General features: G+C 33.6%; 1 protein-coding gene across 2 annotated transcripts in view; it reads right to left on the minus strand.

The window, feature by feature from the left end:
• Positions 1 to 1,111: 1,111 nt before the first annotated feature.
• The window catches only part of LOC106788589, a 28,969-nt gene continuing 13,621 nt past the window's right edge, over positions 1,112 to 16,459 (minus strand). Inside the window, exons 1-4 of one of the 2 annotated variants that reach the window (XM_014751996.1) lie at positions 7,473 to 7,601; positions 6,802 to 7,043; positions 6,074 to 6,224; positions 1,112 to 5,502 (exon numbers count right to left, since the gene is read on the minus strand). In XM_014751996.1, the coding sequence (XP_014607482.1) occupies positions 2,222 to 5,502; positions 6,074 to 6,224; positions 6,802 to 7,043; positions 7,473 to 7,566 (3,768 nt within the window). In that variant the 5' untranslated portion in view covers positions 7,567 to 7,601 and the 3' untranslated portion in view covers positions 1,112 to 2,221. Of the gene's footprint in view, positions 5,503 to 6,073; positions 6,225 to 6,801; positions 7,044 to 7,472; positions 7,602 to 16,459 lie in introns of those variants that run through there. The other variant, XM_014751995.1, reaches the window with a different exon arrangement.

Genomic DNA, 16,459 nt, shown 5'->3' on the forward strand with positions numbered 1-16,459 from the left:
TGCACCAACTTTTATATCTAAATAAAAAAGAAAATGTACACTAAGTTAATTAAAAATTTATACATGCTTTAATTTGTTATTATAAACAAAATTTTGTTTTCTTAAAATACCAATGTAAATAATTAAAAAAGAACTGGACAAAATTGATATTTCGAAAGTAATTATTACGAAACCTAATTAAATGTAAAATACGTTTTTTTTTATCTTATACATTTTTTGAGTATTTTTTTTTGAATATGCGATTAGTTACAGATAGAGAATTTGTTGCAGCGTACATCTTTTCGATTTTCTTTACATTAGTAATTATTATTTATGTTGTTATTTTAACCCTTTCGTTATTAGCGACTTCTATTTGAATCATCCATGCAAAGGCCCCATATGAAGGACCGACTGACCCATATATGGATTATATCATGCGACAAAACGTATATACGAGCGAATATTTTCGTTATATGCCTTAACGAAAGGGATAAATTGTTAAGTATAACTATATATCCTTGCATTATGCTTTATACACAACTATATCAACAGCAACAATATATTTCCATTGTGTTTTACACTTATTTACATCACTTTCTTTACTTTTGTTGCAAATCATATAATACAATATAAATGTTTCCTAAAAGATATATATCGTATTTTATTCTCTCGTATAAATTTTCTACTTATCCTCGATAAGTAGAAAATAATTTTAATCAATAAGAAAAGATTTCTTCTTGCAAAAGAGAATATATGATTTTGCAACTAAATAAGATATTTAAAAGATCGATCAATGACAAAATTAAAAATTATAATGGAACTTATCAATCTATAAACCCCATTACCAATATTGAAAATAATAACTGTACAAACTGATATCTTACTTACAGATAATCCTTTTTTAAATTTCACTTTGTTCACACCGTTTAAAACTTGCATACGCAATACACGTGTATAGGAAACGTAAAAGATTTGATTCTACAAATGTTACTAAATTCTTACAAAAATAGATTCATTTAAAATTGTAAACGATGCGTATATTTACACAATATAATAATAATAATAATAATAATAATAATAATAATAATAATAATAATAATAATAATAATAATACTTAACAAACAATTTTATATCAACAATTTGTGCAATTTTTTTCCTTTTCACCCGCGCACCATTTTTCTATTTATTTTTGTTAATAATCTTTCAAATTCTAATCTCTTCCTTATTCATTGCCACATAGATGATCACTTATGGCACATGACGTTAATTATTTATTTCCATTGATTTTCTTTTGCGTGCCGAATATTTTGTAAAATATATTTTTTCAAAGTTCAAAGTCCTTTCATCGTATCTATTATGAATTGGTCAATAAATAAAAGTTATGACTAATATGTTAAGAGACAAAAATTAAAAAAAAAAAGAAAAGACTAAAATTATTTAACCCTTTCGTTACTAGCGACCCACATATTTTGTCGCTGTGACAAAGGTCTCGGATGAATGATTGACTGACGGACCGACCCATATGCAAGCCAAATTATGCTGGAACGAAAGGGTTAATACTACGAGTACTATCAGAAATAAAATGTTAAAACTGTGCGTGTGTTTAACTTTTTTTCTCTCTTATTTTTTTGGTTTTTTTTTTCTTTTTTACAAACAAACGACACTATTTCTACGAGCAATTTTTGTTGCATTTCGATTCTAAAGAATTTCACTTTTAAATGTTACGTTCAAATAATTTTTATCGATCACACACCCTTGCGATGATTATTTGAAAACATTTAATGTGAGCATTCGTACAGAAATTGGTGACAATAAACGTCATGTAAAATGCAGAATCTTAAACGACGTTTGTCCATATCTCGTGGACTTAATATTATTTAAATAGAAAAATATACTCTTGATCCGCGTTGAAATATTATTTATCGATATTCTGACACCACATTTCATTCTCGGTTCTCATTTAAAGTATTATTTTCAGATATACGCATTCCTGAGTATACTTCTTTTGTCAGATAAACGTTTTAGTACAGGCACCATTAGATAATATTTCAATGATCATTATTATTTTTTTAATCGAGGAAAATTAATTAATAGTATTGCCCAATTTGTTGTTATCCTTACTTACATATTTTTACATGACAATCCAATTCTGGATTATTATTGTATGACTTAAAACATTTAAAAGAAATGTTTTAAAGTTATCTCCTTCCTTTTCTCTTTCTCTCTCTCTTTCACTTTCCCCTCACTGATTTAGCATCTTATCATCTCCAGAAGATAACATAATATTCGTAACAGATTGCGGTTGGCTACTACCATTACCCCATCGATTTTGATCCTTATTATCACCAAGGAAAATCCAATGTTCAAATTTTTTATTACCTTCAGATTGTTTCTCGTCAGGAAGATTGGTATCAGAAATTTGTGCATCCTTGCCGGTCATTGATTTGTATTCTGATACATAAACTACGTTCTTTTCCGTCTTATCATCCTTAACCATTTTCGTAATATCCGATCTTCTAGGAGGAACTGGTGGTTTCTTTCCCGAATTTGGTTTACCATTGGACGTTACCATGATTTCGTGATGAGTTAATTTTTTAGCCTCACCGTTATTACTCGTAACAGCTTGTACATCTTCGGTTTCGTTATCATGGTCGCGAATATTGTCTCTGTTAGCTGAGACCTTGATTTCTGTTATATACGTCATCTTCTGCGAATTATTTGGCATCGGTGTACTCGGTAATGGTGGACGACTTTCGGATTCCTGCGAATTATAATCAATGGATTCCCTAACGAGTCCACTGTCTTCGCTGTTTTCTCCACTGGACACACTTACGTTGCTTATATTATGTCTATCATTATTCGGAGAGAAGTTCTTGCTGTTGACAGTTACATTAGATCCAAACTCATACTCGTCTTCCTCTTCTATTTCCTCTTCTACTTCTTCCTCATCATCTTCGTTACGATTATCTTCTCGCTCTTGTTCCGTGTTATTAGATACGCCTACGCTACGTTTGGTAAAGTGCGACTCTAGCAACGATTCCGTAGGAGATTTGGATTTTACCGGGGAATATCTTCCACGTTGATCAGATTTCTCTTCGAATTTCGACCTATTTGCATGAAAACTCGAGACAGAATTTTCTCTATGCTCGACATTGAACTCGTTGTTGGATTTGAGTTCTTGACTTTTCGAGATTTCTGTATCCAATTTGGAAGAGTTTACTTTGGAATGGGTTGGAGTGGAAGATCGTCCAACATTTATATCTTTTACGGTGCTAGAATAAACAGATTCAAAATTCTTGTTTTCTGGAGTTGATTGTCTGCTATGTTCTTGAGAATCGTTATTGTGATACCTCTTATTATCTTGAACAGATTCAAGAGAACGTCTCTTACAATTGTGCTCGTGTTGTCCATATTTTTCCTCGCAACCGCGGCACTTCTTATCGAGTAAAATCTTAGTCATTGGTTCCTCGACGACTACCTTTTTGCCAAGGTAAAGTGTCGCGTCGTTGGACAAACGTAAACTCTCTTCCCTCCATTCGTCCAAACGCGTTAAATTAACTTTCGTAGACTCGTTAGAATTGGTCGGTGATTTGCTGGCATGCATCTCGAAATAACGCAAGGCTCTGCTGAAATCCTCGTTAACGGGACTACCGTAATCATTATCCTCGGCGATGGCAATCGTATCGTCTTCGTCATCTTCGCTCGGCAATGGTTTGGCTTGCCTGAAATCTAATTCCATCTCTTCCATCGTTGGACTCTTAACAACCGTACCGTCGTTCACGATTCTAGCTAAGGAATTATCCTCGTCGGGATTAAACATCCTTTCCGCGTGTATAAATTCTTGGGTTAGACGTTTGCTCAGAGGTAAATTATACAATTCGATACTCGTTTCATTATCATCAGCCTCAATGTTATCCAATCTGTCATTAACTACCGGCGAGAGTACTTCGTCTTTCAATTTGATTTCTACAGCTGATTTGGATCTTTCCAAAGTGCTGTTACTCTTTTTACGCATCCTTGGCTTTTTCGATCTCTCGTCCTCATCTTCCTTGGTCCAAAGGACGTCTTCCAAAGTACCCCACTCGTTAGATTTCTTCAATTTGCATTTATCAAACGCATCCATTTGATCGAGCTTCGTAAGATCTTCGGTCGACTCGTTTATGTCTTCGGGCGGTAATGGAGCCTTCCTTTTTTTCGAACCAGTGTCCGTCATATCGAGACTCTGGGCCCTTTCCAACGGAGTCGACGTTTTGCTTTCGTATTTCGACAAATCCCCTAGACTCGCGGCCTTCCTATAAACGTCATCCTCCTCGTCGTCGTTCACCTCGGGTACCGGGGTACGATGAATCGTAATATCAGCCGAATTCAACTCGATAGTTGTAAAACTATTCTGAACCTCGCTGTCCGTATCCGATTCCGAATTTCTTCTATGAACGATATGACTTTCGAGTCTCGGTCTACGTATTTCAGTTTCATCCGTCGTGTCTCTCACCTTGTTCACGTAATCGTTCAGAGATTCGGTATAATCCGCAATGCTGTCGATCGCGTCCTCCTTTTCGAGATCGTGCGGCGATCTAGTAGGTGTTAGGATTTTCTTCACCGGTGTTACAAAATCCGGCTCGTTGTTGCTACTATTCGTTGTTGTAGTTGATGTTTTAGGCGGTGCCGGTGCTTTTCTTTTATTTTTAGGTGGACTCTTAGGATCGTCCACGTCGTTAGAATCCTGCGACACTCCAGTAATTTTCGGCGAATTCAACAACTCCGCACTGTTTTTCCTATTCCTACGAGCAGCCATCGCTGCGTTGTGAACTTCGGCCGGTACCTCCGAAGGTATAGTTATCGATTCGTTCGTAGATTTATCTGAATTGTCAAGAACGTCGATACCATTCATTTCCAAACTTCGCTTGGTCGATTTCAAAAGATTCGGAAGATTGTCGGATCTCTGTGGTTCCGCGTTACGAACTTTATTTTGATTTTCCGATGTAGCACTCTCGGTTAAGTTGACAGCCGAACTGCTGGACATGTGTTTCTCAACGTCCATCTTTTTCGAATGCCTTCGTTCCAAGTTCGTGTTATGTTCGTTCTGATTTTCGATACGATGAACGGTACCATCCAGTGCAGGTAATACTTTGATACCAAATTTGTGATGATTGTTTTTTGCCTCGTCGTGACGCCTCTCCAAAGTATGGCTACCTGGCGTAGATTTGGAAGATTTTAAGGTCGAATTCATCGTCGAATAATTCGAACCAACTGACTCGTTCGGATCGGCTATGAACAATCTCTTAGCCGAACTTTTATGAGCCTGAGACAATTCAGGAATCGATTGACTTCTGTAAAGTGGATGACATATTCTCGTTGGACTCGGTCCTACGGTTTTCTTCAACAAGGTTGCTGGTTTTGATCCGGTACCACCGCTCTCTACTTCCAATTCAACGTCGTACGGCGAAGCATAACTCAAAATCGTCAGAGCATCTTCGTACACCATGTTCCGGAAGCTAATTTTCACGCTTGCAATCCGATCACCTGACAAAATAAACGAACGGACATATTTTTAATATTTTTAACCATTTTCGAGATTTGAACATAAAAAAATTATATACAAATATTTGATTGCACGTTAATCTGACTAGCAAATCGGGGAAAAAAGAATGATACTTATGAAATACTATAAGAAGTAATGGAAAATTCATTAGATTATTTTCCTTTTCCATTTGTACACGACACGAGGAATGAACATAATTTCACCGATCTCGAGAATTGTTAAGAAGGGGAGAATCTAGGTATATGGATCATTCTCACGGAAGAAAATAAAATAAACCTCGAGATGAGTTCAAGATAAAATCGCTGCGTGATATTACAATTTCATTGTATTGTTCGAAAGAGAGTATCATTGTTTTAACATTCTCGTTTGGAAAGAAAAAAAAAAAAGAAATATTCCTTTTAGAAAGACATTTGCTTTTCATTTTAAAAATTAAAACAATTGTCCTACTTTCAATGAATGACTTAACAAGAAAATAAACTGTTCTTTTTTTTGTTTATCAAAAAAAACCTAACTACTACTACTAATTTTGTACAAAACATTGTCTATAATTACCAGGATGTATTCGGCCAGATTCCGAAGCTGGTCCACGATGAAGAAGATCTTTCACGAAGATGCCTTCTCTCATGTTTCCGCAAACGTTGAATCCAAGTCCAGTGAAATCTCGACTTCTGAGACTGACTACGCAGACCCTGGTAGCTTTGGGCTATTGACACCAACAAAATCAACCGTTAAACTTACAATTAAATATAAACGATCAAGAAAACAAAAGAAAAATAAGGAAAAGAGATGTGAGACGAATGAAATCGATGCCACAAATGGACAATAGATAAGCCTGCATGTCTACATTTTGATTGCATCGTCGTTTTACGATCGGTTACGAAATTCTATATGTCTCAATCGATTAGGGATAAACATCGGTTAATGACAAACGACCCTTGTGCACGTTCTTCGATGCATTTATACGCATACATAAGAACGTGAATGCAGCCATGTACACACACGCGTATATGCACGTTAAAAAATACCGATGGGGTTCGTTTCACGTCATAATATCCCTACCTGCTGTGTTTCATTCGATACTTCTCATTCGATAATAACCAACATCGATTTTACATAATTTTTCTTTTTCCTCTTTCTTTCTCTTTCTCCGTTCCTTACTTCCGATGAAATCTGATGTTAACGAGTACTATACCAAAGTAAGTCAACGACGGGGATCGGATTAAAAGTATCGTTTAACTTTTCTTTTTTTTTGTTTGATTTTAAAAGTAATCAGAGCTTACACCGAGGCACGAGTCATCCAACGTTCTCCTCTTATCGTTCCGATTGGTCGAACCAATCCCCAACGACGTCCATGGGGTCGACCAACGCGTAGAATCCTTAGCAGGAGTATCTGGGATTATTGTTATCGGCCTATCAGTTGAAATCCTTCCAACTGCTGGTGTTGCATCTTTGAAACAAGGATTGTCGAATGCATACGCATCCTCGACTATTTCTGGATCCGTCACCAACACCAAATGTTTACCTAGAACATTTTTAATCGATTATGGGGATACTCCAACTTTCTTACCAGGGTGATTTGATTCTTGAACAATGATTGATTGCGTTAGATATGGTTTGAGTTTAATCGTTAAATTACTGACGTTTCTTTATTCTCGTTTAGAACTAGGTGACCGACATTTCGGAACGCGTCTTTTAATTTGCCAGAGAAATTTTAATCGTCCGTGACAGTTCTATATATATGGTTTTATTTTTTTTTCCTTTTCTTTCTCACTAAAAATAAATGGTTATTATTTTATCGTTCGTTTGTTTTATTAAATGACAACTTAATTAGATTTTAAAGACCTCACGTTTCACTAAATGATAGAAATGTCGTATGCTTGCGTAGAATGTATTTAATATTAACGATCAAGTCAAATTGAGAAGATTGAACAAATAAGAAAATAAAAGAAACCTCTTTTGCTGGATTCGACGAATCGACGTATCGGTTTCCAGAATAAAATTCGTCGAAAATTGACGCCGATCCTTCGTCCACTTTTCACCGGCATTTCTGTCGACCAGGACGAGAACTCGAACCGGGAATCGTCGTCGGGAAGAGAATAAGAAGAACGAAAAGAACGAAGAGATACGTCCGACAACGTACGACGAAACGTGATTCATATTAATTAATCGCAAAGTAGAAGTTAGTTGCTTATGGCACACGTACCACGACTAATATTCACCGTAATTCCATGTTTGGTATACGTATCGACAGGAAGGAAACGCATTCTTTGATATACCAACACATATACCCTCCTTAATCGAGAATATCTCTGTGCGTAGTATGTGTGACACGTAGAAAACTTATTCCTCTTTACATATATGTATATCCTTCACGATGTTCATCGTACTTTACGAATATCTATCACTCGATATCCTATATATAAGGTATCTACTTTCAAAATGACATTAATAAGTAACTTTTCCGAGATGAACGAAAAAGCTATTGTTAAATTAATTTATAATTTAACGGGATCTCTTCATTTAAAAAAAAAGAAAAGATACGTCAAAATTCGCTGAGAAAATTTGTGTGCAAATTAATTAATAAAAATGTTTATACTAATAATAGTATTTAATTACTGTATTTAGAATAAAAACTTTGAAAAAAGGATAACTGTACACTATTTAAGAACACTTTCTAAGCTTCACGTGTCTATACTCGCAATTATTACAGAATCTCATAATCCTTCAATATTTTGTTGAATGTTTAATTACTATCTCGAAAAATAATCATATGGATGAGCAATTTTTTGAAAAGAGTTTACGTTATTAAAATGTTGTAAAAATTTACGCAGAAATATTATAAGCATATTTACGGATTGTAGGTAAACGTTGCAATTTAATATTATCCGTGTACCCGCACATACCGTAGGCTCACCTTACGTAACTTGTATTCAGTCGGCTAATCACGCTTGGTATGCACGATCGATGACTCTTCGTTCGATAGAAAAAGAAAAAAATCGAGAGAGAGAGAGAAAGAGAGATGAGATTAATTGATTAGAAGAAGGAAAAGGAATAAAAAAGATGAACACCCACAGGAATTTTCTTCTAAGGACAACCATCTTGTTCCTTTTTTTCTTTTTTCTTTGTTTTTTTTTATAGTTACCACGATGATCAATCGTGGGCGTGTGAGATCGATTACAATAGAAGTTGTTTAGAATGGAGGATGGTAGCAAAGAAACAACGTACCAGGTGTGGGTCGTTCGGGCATTGATATTACGACAAGTATCCGAGTATACTGTTAGAACGTTAAAGAATGTTCATGGTAAAATAAGACGTTAAGTGCAACCAGTTGTGAAATGCGATGCAATTTAAAACAAAAAAAAAGAAGATTTGAAAGAATTTCATCAAGAAAAAGGAGGAAGAAGTAATATTTTTCCTATAGTAAATTAGGATTAATTTACGAACGATTTAAACGTACTCGTTCTTTAATTAAAAAATCCTTGGATATAATAATTAATAATATTTAACGAGATATTGTTATATAAGGGGGAAGAAAAATATATTCTATATTAATTTATGTAACATAATTTAAGGATGTCCAAATATTTTCTTCCTTCTTTATATATCGATAATTATTATTATAAATATACGTATTATAATTATTCATTATTTCTTACTCATTGCATTAGTTTATATCGTATTACAATTGTAAACGTTTTTAACTAATTATCACTGCGCGTGTTTGTCTATTGTCTGATGTCATAAAAAAAACGTGCGGCCTGTTTTTTTCACATTTTCACGCGTACATCGATGACAAATTGTAAAGTAAACAAGCCATGCGACGAATGCACGACAAAGTGCACCGTCCCGAGCGCACCTGCATCCTTTTTTTCACAAATTTCAACCGACCATCTCAAATATTATACACGCACGCATATTTGTGCACACATAAATATCTAAATAGAAAGAGAAAATAAAATATATTCCCATATTTTCATACCACCTGATTCTTATTAATTAACACGGCGCGTTAATTAATCAGAAAAAACCGCGTGTTTCTATTTCGAAACGACAATATTATCTTGTTAGAATTAAAAAAAAAAAAAAGAAAAACAAGAGATACTAATTAAAAAAATATTACGTTACATTTACATTCCAACATATAAAATTAATTGAATTAATAATGAGAGATGCAATTTAAAATGCATTTGGATGATTGATTAACTTTCGTTAACCTATCCGATATGCAATTTCTGTACGGAATTAAACGCTTAGTAAGTATACCTAAATACACACATACGCGTGCACGTGTACTTGCACATGCACACACTTTGAAAAAAAAAAGCAAATTGTAAAAAAAATAGACTAGAGTGGCAACATTAGTCAATTCATTAGCAAATTCAAGTTAAAAAATGGAGACCTTTTTATGTATTACCTTTAACAAGGACGACGGAATCATAACAAACGCACGAGATACTCATATACCTTGTTAGGATGATGCTAATGCTAACGTAAAACTATGAATACGATAACCGGTGTAGCTGGTTTGAAACGTTGCAATGCATCGCACGCAATAAGTTGAGGAATGCGGGTTCGTCCATATTTCGAATGATCTTTTCATTTTTTTCTCTCTCTTTCTCTCTCTCTCTCTCTCTATATATATATATATTACTTCGGACGAAAAAAATCAAAAAGGAGGGAAGAAAAAAAATGTAGAGAATCAGGGTGAAGGAAGGAGGAAGATACGAAGAGTTAAGCTGTAAACAAATATGTAGTCTCGCTGAATCCGTAAGTGAAAGTGCTCGGAGAAGAGAGTTACACAACGCATATCGATGAGAACAGTTCATTTATACTGATTATGATCCACATCAATTTAACGCGTTTAATCTAATTTTAAGAACAAAATCCTTATAAAGTTACTACTTTAAAAAAGAAAAAGAGAAAGAAAAAGAAAAAAGTAACATGTAATTATTCTTATCGTTAATAACTAGCAACCATAATAATTGAATAATATCCAATCATAGTTTACAAGACGAGAAGAATAAAACCATTTGCGATTATAGATTACAAAAAAAAAGAGAAAAAAAAACGAACGTATATATATAATTAATTTTTATATAATTTGCAAAGGGGAGATAAGTAATCGAATTGTCGTATAACCATCCATAATGACGAAGATAAATCATATTTATAATTAGTTGTAGAAAATAATAATAATAATAACAATAATAATAATAATAAAAAAGCAAAAAAAAAAGTAAGTGGAGATCGATTAACGCGATCAAGTAAAGAGGTTGTGTATGATCAATTGGTTCGAAGAAGAAATATTGACTACGCCTTTGAGGTAGACGCCAATGGGCGCATACCACGGGCGCCAAGGTGAGCGGCTCGTTCCTTCTTCTTCTTCTTCCCTCTCTCTTTCTCTCAGCACCTTCTTCTTCTTCTTCATCATGAGCTCCGAACCGTGATTGCACCCCACCACCACCACCGACCATCATCATCATCATCATCATCATCATCATCTTCATCATCATCATCATCATCATCATCATCATCAACAGGCATCCATGTATAAACTTGTGGGCCCATCCTTCTTCTTATCCGAATCCGTGGTGAGGTGATCTGCTTTTCGTTTCGAAGGATGAAACGAATCATGGTGAAAGAGGATGAACAACAACATGTTCCTGGTGTTGCATATATATATGTGTGTTGCGTGTGTGTGTGTAAGTAGGTGTACGTGTAATATTGCGTGTATATTACATGGTATATGTTTTGTGTGCACGTATACGTATGTGGTAAGTTTGTATGGAATTATCTAAAGATACTTATTCATCATTCTTAAGTATGTGTGTGAGAAAGAGAAAGAGAGAGAGAGAGAGAAATTATTTTCTTTTCGTTCTATATGGTGCTCTTGAGAAATCACGATCTGGACTGCTTGAATATTCATGGGATAACTAAATCCAGTATATTCCTACTTGATTTTCTCAGCATTTTTCTATTCTTTTTTTTTTTTTTTTCATTTAATAGATAAATATACCAAATGCTTACTTTTCATTATTACTTTTTAATTCGAATTTCTTCGCTCTATTTAATATGATATATATCCTCGTGATTTCTATTTCTTCGTTATATCTTTCTTTTTTCTTTCTTTTTCTCGATACGAAAATTTCTCGTTATATAAGTGGTATCTCTCTCTCTCTATCATATATTTTTTTAATAAAATTAAGTTAAAGTAAGTTGTTCGTAGAAATTGAATTAGCGAAACTATCGATAATCGATGCACCGAAAATACAAAGTTTAACATAGGAACTATTAATATGAGTTAAATTACTTGGTATAGACTGAAACGAGAGTCTCCATTAACTTTGATTTTTGTTTTTTTTTTCAATTTAAATATGTTCAACCCGTTTTCTATCAAAGTGCATTCGATTAACATTGTATCATTTCCATGACACATTTTGTTTTTAAATGCAATGTATTTAATAAACGTTTAGTGAAGAAAATTGACTGACAACCTATTAAAATGCCACGTGTATCGATTTTGGTTAAACGATTGGAAATTTTCTATGGTATTAAAAATCTATTATAAAAACGAGTGAAAATGTGTGTTGAAGTTAGAAGGATGGTCAAACTGTTTATAGCAAATGGTAACGCGACGAGGTCGACTGCCGTAAAGATAAAGTTCCTTTTGAGAAAAGAGATCCGTAGGTGGAATCAGACGCGTTTCAGAAGAATTTTTTATACGTTGGGTGTGTGTGTATATGTGTATATGATGTTCCAAGTTATATACGTAAGAGGTCTGCTCATTCGAATTCTCAGAGAAAGAGGAATAGAAATAAAAAGAGAAATAAATAAAAGAGAGGCGAGAAATATGGGTGGGTGGGGGGGGAGGGACGATGTTTCTCGAAGAAAGATAAAGAACTTTAGCATCCGTAGAAATCACGATAAATGCGACAAGATCTACGACGTTAGGATGAAAAACCAGTTCTTAACTGTATGTAACCGAGCTTCACGACACCTTCACGACGATTGACATTTTCTCTTTAGAACTCCCCATTTTCTTTTTTCTTAACAATTCGTTCTATGCTCTAGAACTTGTTATTTTTCTTTTTTTTATTCTTTCTATTTCCCCGAGAGAGTTTGAAAGAAAATTAATTCGAGCCAAATCGAATTTAATTGTTATATATTCGTTTATGATATTTATTTAAGAAATAGAATTAGAATCGTTGAATGCGATTACTGTGCATGCTTTTATATATATATATATATATATATATATGCTTAAGATTATTTTCTCAATTCGTAAATTAATACGTGAAAGCTATGCGTGTTATAGGAACGTCCGATCTCACCGATAATAATCGGAACGTAACAATTTTCTAGCTGTAAATAATGTTATAGAAATTGATTTACTCTCTCTAACAATAATGTATCTATACTGATCGATTAATTATGAATAATAAATATATTGTGATTGTCTATAAGAATAATTGCAATCGAATTATCGTAAAACTTTGTGAATTTGTTGATCCTGAATTGCAAAAGTATTTAGGAAACATTAATAAAATATAAAATTTGACTATGTATTTAAAAAATTACGTTAAAATAATTGTAAGTAACCCCATATATAGGGCGAGAAGACCTGGTTTTGAAAAATCTTGAAAAGATAATCCTCGGCTTTTACGTTCTCATAGAAAAACACATAATCTATGGATTACGTGTAAGGATTTTACCGTGAGTAGCGTGAAATACCTTGACATAATCGGTGCATATGTACGAGCCAACGACGATGACATTGACAATGAGTCATGCTGTCTCGAATACTATACCGAGCTCTAAGAATGATGTGCTTTTATCCGCATTCAGAAAATAATCGAGTTCGACCGACAACGAAAAGGATCTATTTGTACAATCCTTATTACCTTAACAAAAATTTCTATCCGTAAATGTAAAAATGACTTTAAGTTTACTCGCAGCATAGATTAACGCGATCTTAATCTCTACTTAGGTAATTATTCTATTGTAATTTGCTTTTTTATATATACCACGATTCGTCATCATAATCGTTAACTTCGATGATGGGATCTTTCATCGTGTTCTTATTTTTTTTTTATTTTATTCTAGATCACCTTCAATTAAATTCCAATTAATTTGCAAGTTAAATCGAGAACATTTAAATCGTTATTTCACCTACGTAATTATCGAAAATCATGAAACATAACGATCCGGAAAAATTCGAACGTTTCTTTCACGAAAGGCAATGACACTTATTAAATGAAACGATTGATCAATCACTTTTTTTTGCTTTGCACAAATATATTTCATTAAGATAATTCTTTAGCTAAAAGTTTTGACACACACAACGTGCATGTAATTCGTGTATTAATTCAAATAAATAAATCGTTTTAATTTTCATATTAACACATTATATTCATATATAAGACAATAAAATCAATCTTAAATAACAAATATCGTCTATTGAAGTTGCATCAAAAAAAAAGGAAAGAAGTAACTTATGGGACAACCTAATATGTTATATATAATTTTGTCTGAAATGAAATCGATAAAAAAGCTGACACCCAGTAGACTCAATCTCTGCACTACACGAACATCTCTCTCTCTCTCTCTCTCTCTCTCTCTCTCTCTCTCTCTCTCTCTCTCTCTCTGTCTTTCTCTGCATCTATGCAACACATACAAACATGCTTCCAGATCCCGATGGAAATCCTGTTTAGCCTTGCGCATCGTCGCGTGAATTACGAGAAGAAACTCGAGCGGTGATTACACCGGCATTCTCCCACTCACACAATCAGAGTTAGACATTTTTTTCACACCCTAGCGAGCTGGTATTTAGGCTGGTGTTTAAAAGCCATCGTTAGATTTAGACCACCTCGTTGATAGGTATTTTACTATATCTTTCTTCGTGGTCGAATGTGACGTTCCCAGAAATAAATAAAGAAGAAAGAAAATAAAGAAACAAAACTCGTGTAACAAAATATTATATTTCGTGTAAAAATTTGACGCGAAGAAAATAATAATAATAATAATAATAAAGAAATTCTATATTGAATCGAGATGTAGCGTCAATTATCGATTACGTTCGTTAGAGATGTGGGTCGATCGTCGTGCCCGATGGATTTAAAACAACTATAGCTACGAAGATTTTTGATCCAATTGCATCTCCCTTTCGTTCGTCATCATCGCTGTATATAAATAGATAAGAAATAAAATTTGGGAAAATGATGAAAAGAAAAAAGAACAAAAAAAAATGTAACGCGCGTGCGACTAAACTAAATTCCGCGCACGATTAAAAAAAAACAAACAAAAGGAAACATTTGAATTTTGTCGTGTACGAATTCGACCTTTTGTTGTTGCAACAAGTTTTCTCCTCGTACGCGTCCACCCAACACGTCAACGACAATTTATTTATGGACAACGTCGTATCACCGACCATGAACGGATCACGTTCCTTGATTTTTCCCGACGTTGATCGCACGTTTTTTTCCAATTTATACGTATTCTAAATCTTTTTACCATTCGTTATATACGAACGTTCATTTTCAATTTAATTTGGTCTTTTTTCTTTTCTTTTTTTTAAATGAATCTACGATAGAGAGACAATGAATATAATTTGATTCAATAATAGAAAAAAAAAAACGTTAATTTCTGAATTGATAATACAAAAAGTATTCGAAAAGTGAATGCCGTCTGCATTCCCCACGTTCATTGGCCAAGGTCATCAACGCGAAGATCATCGAAAGTCACTTAGTATTCCAACTAACTCGAAAACTTTTATCCCTCTACAATTCGAGGAAAAATTTCCTCGGCGTCCTCGATTCACGAAGAATTTGGCACCGATCCAAAAGATCTATCGATCGAAACTAGTCAGTTAATCGACTCCGTCATTCATCTTTTTTTCTTTCTTAATTATAATAATATAAGAGGCAATTATATATAGAATAATTATTACTAACGTATAAATTCTAAGTCAATTTGATTTCTACCGATGACTCGTGTCTTCATTAAAACAGGTATCAAGTAGTATAAACCAGATCGCATAAGTTCAATTAAGAGACCTAAAGACAATAAGAATGATCAATAGTTATTATGAATCAAAAGTTATGTTTCATCTTTCTTCTCGATTATCGTCATGAGTCTATTACAGTCAGTCATGGTGCATGAACATTGATTCCTCAATAGAAATATAAAACAAGCATTATTATTATTATACTTGGATTATATTTATTAAATATACAGGGTGTCTCCCAGTTTGTAAATTTTTGGTTTTTCTTTTTAGATCACGTAAAAATATTTAGTACACCTTGTACGTATGCAAACATTAACGATCTCATTAAAGTTGAGAATAGTATTCACTAAGAACGCACAACTTTCGAGTCCCTATATATATATATATCTCTCTCTCTCTCTCACTCTTTCTTTAAAACGTTATACTACGATTGACCTTGGCTAACTTAAAAGGCCATAACTCGATCCGTACTTCAGCTTCACGAGAAGAAAAGGAAAGGAAAGGAAAAGGTTCTTAACCTCTCGTAGGAAATACTCGAACACGCGTTCCAAAACATACATTTTCTTATTCCTCTTGTTTATGGTTGCATGTATTATTGTTATACTTTTGCGTTAGTAGTTTATTCTTCATGCATGGGAAAGAGTTTATAGAGTCGGGATAAAGAATTTGGAATGGGGTACAGCTTATAGTACTTTTAACATGCACGTATATTACACGCATACAGGTTGGGTCAAAAGTTTTTAAATGATTTTATTAGGTTGATCAATAATATCATTTATTTTTTGATATTTGTATTTAACAACACTGTAAACTAATTTATTTTCTGTTAATTTAAAAAAATGTTTCTAAGTTTGTAATATAAAAATCTGTAAAAAAAAAAAAAAATAAGAAAAATAGAAAAAAAGGTAATGAATTTTGTGAGTTACCCTGTATAT

The sequence above is a fragment of the Polistes canadensis genome, unplaced genomic scaffold, assembly GCF_001313835.1.
Source record: "Polistes canadensis isolate GaletaPanama2010 unplaced genomic scaffold, ASM131383v1 scaffold_144, whole genome shotgun sequence".
Lineage (NCBI taxonomy): Eukaryota > Metazoa > Arthropoda > Insecta > Hymenoptera > Vespidae > Polistes > Polistes canadensis.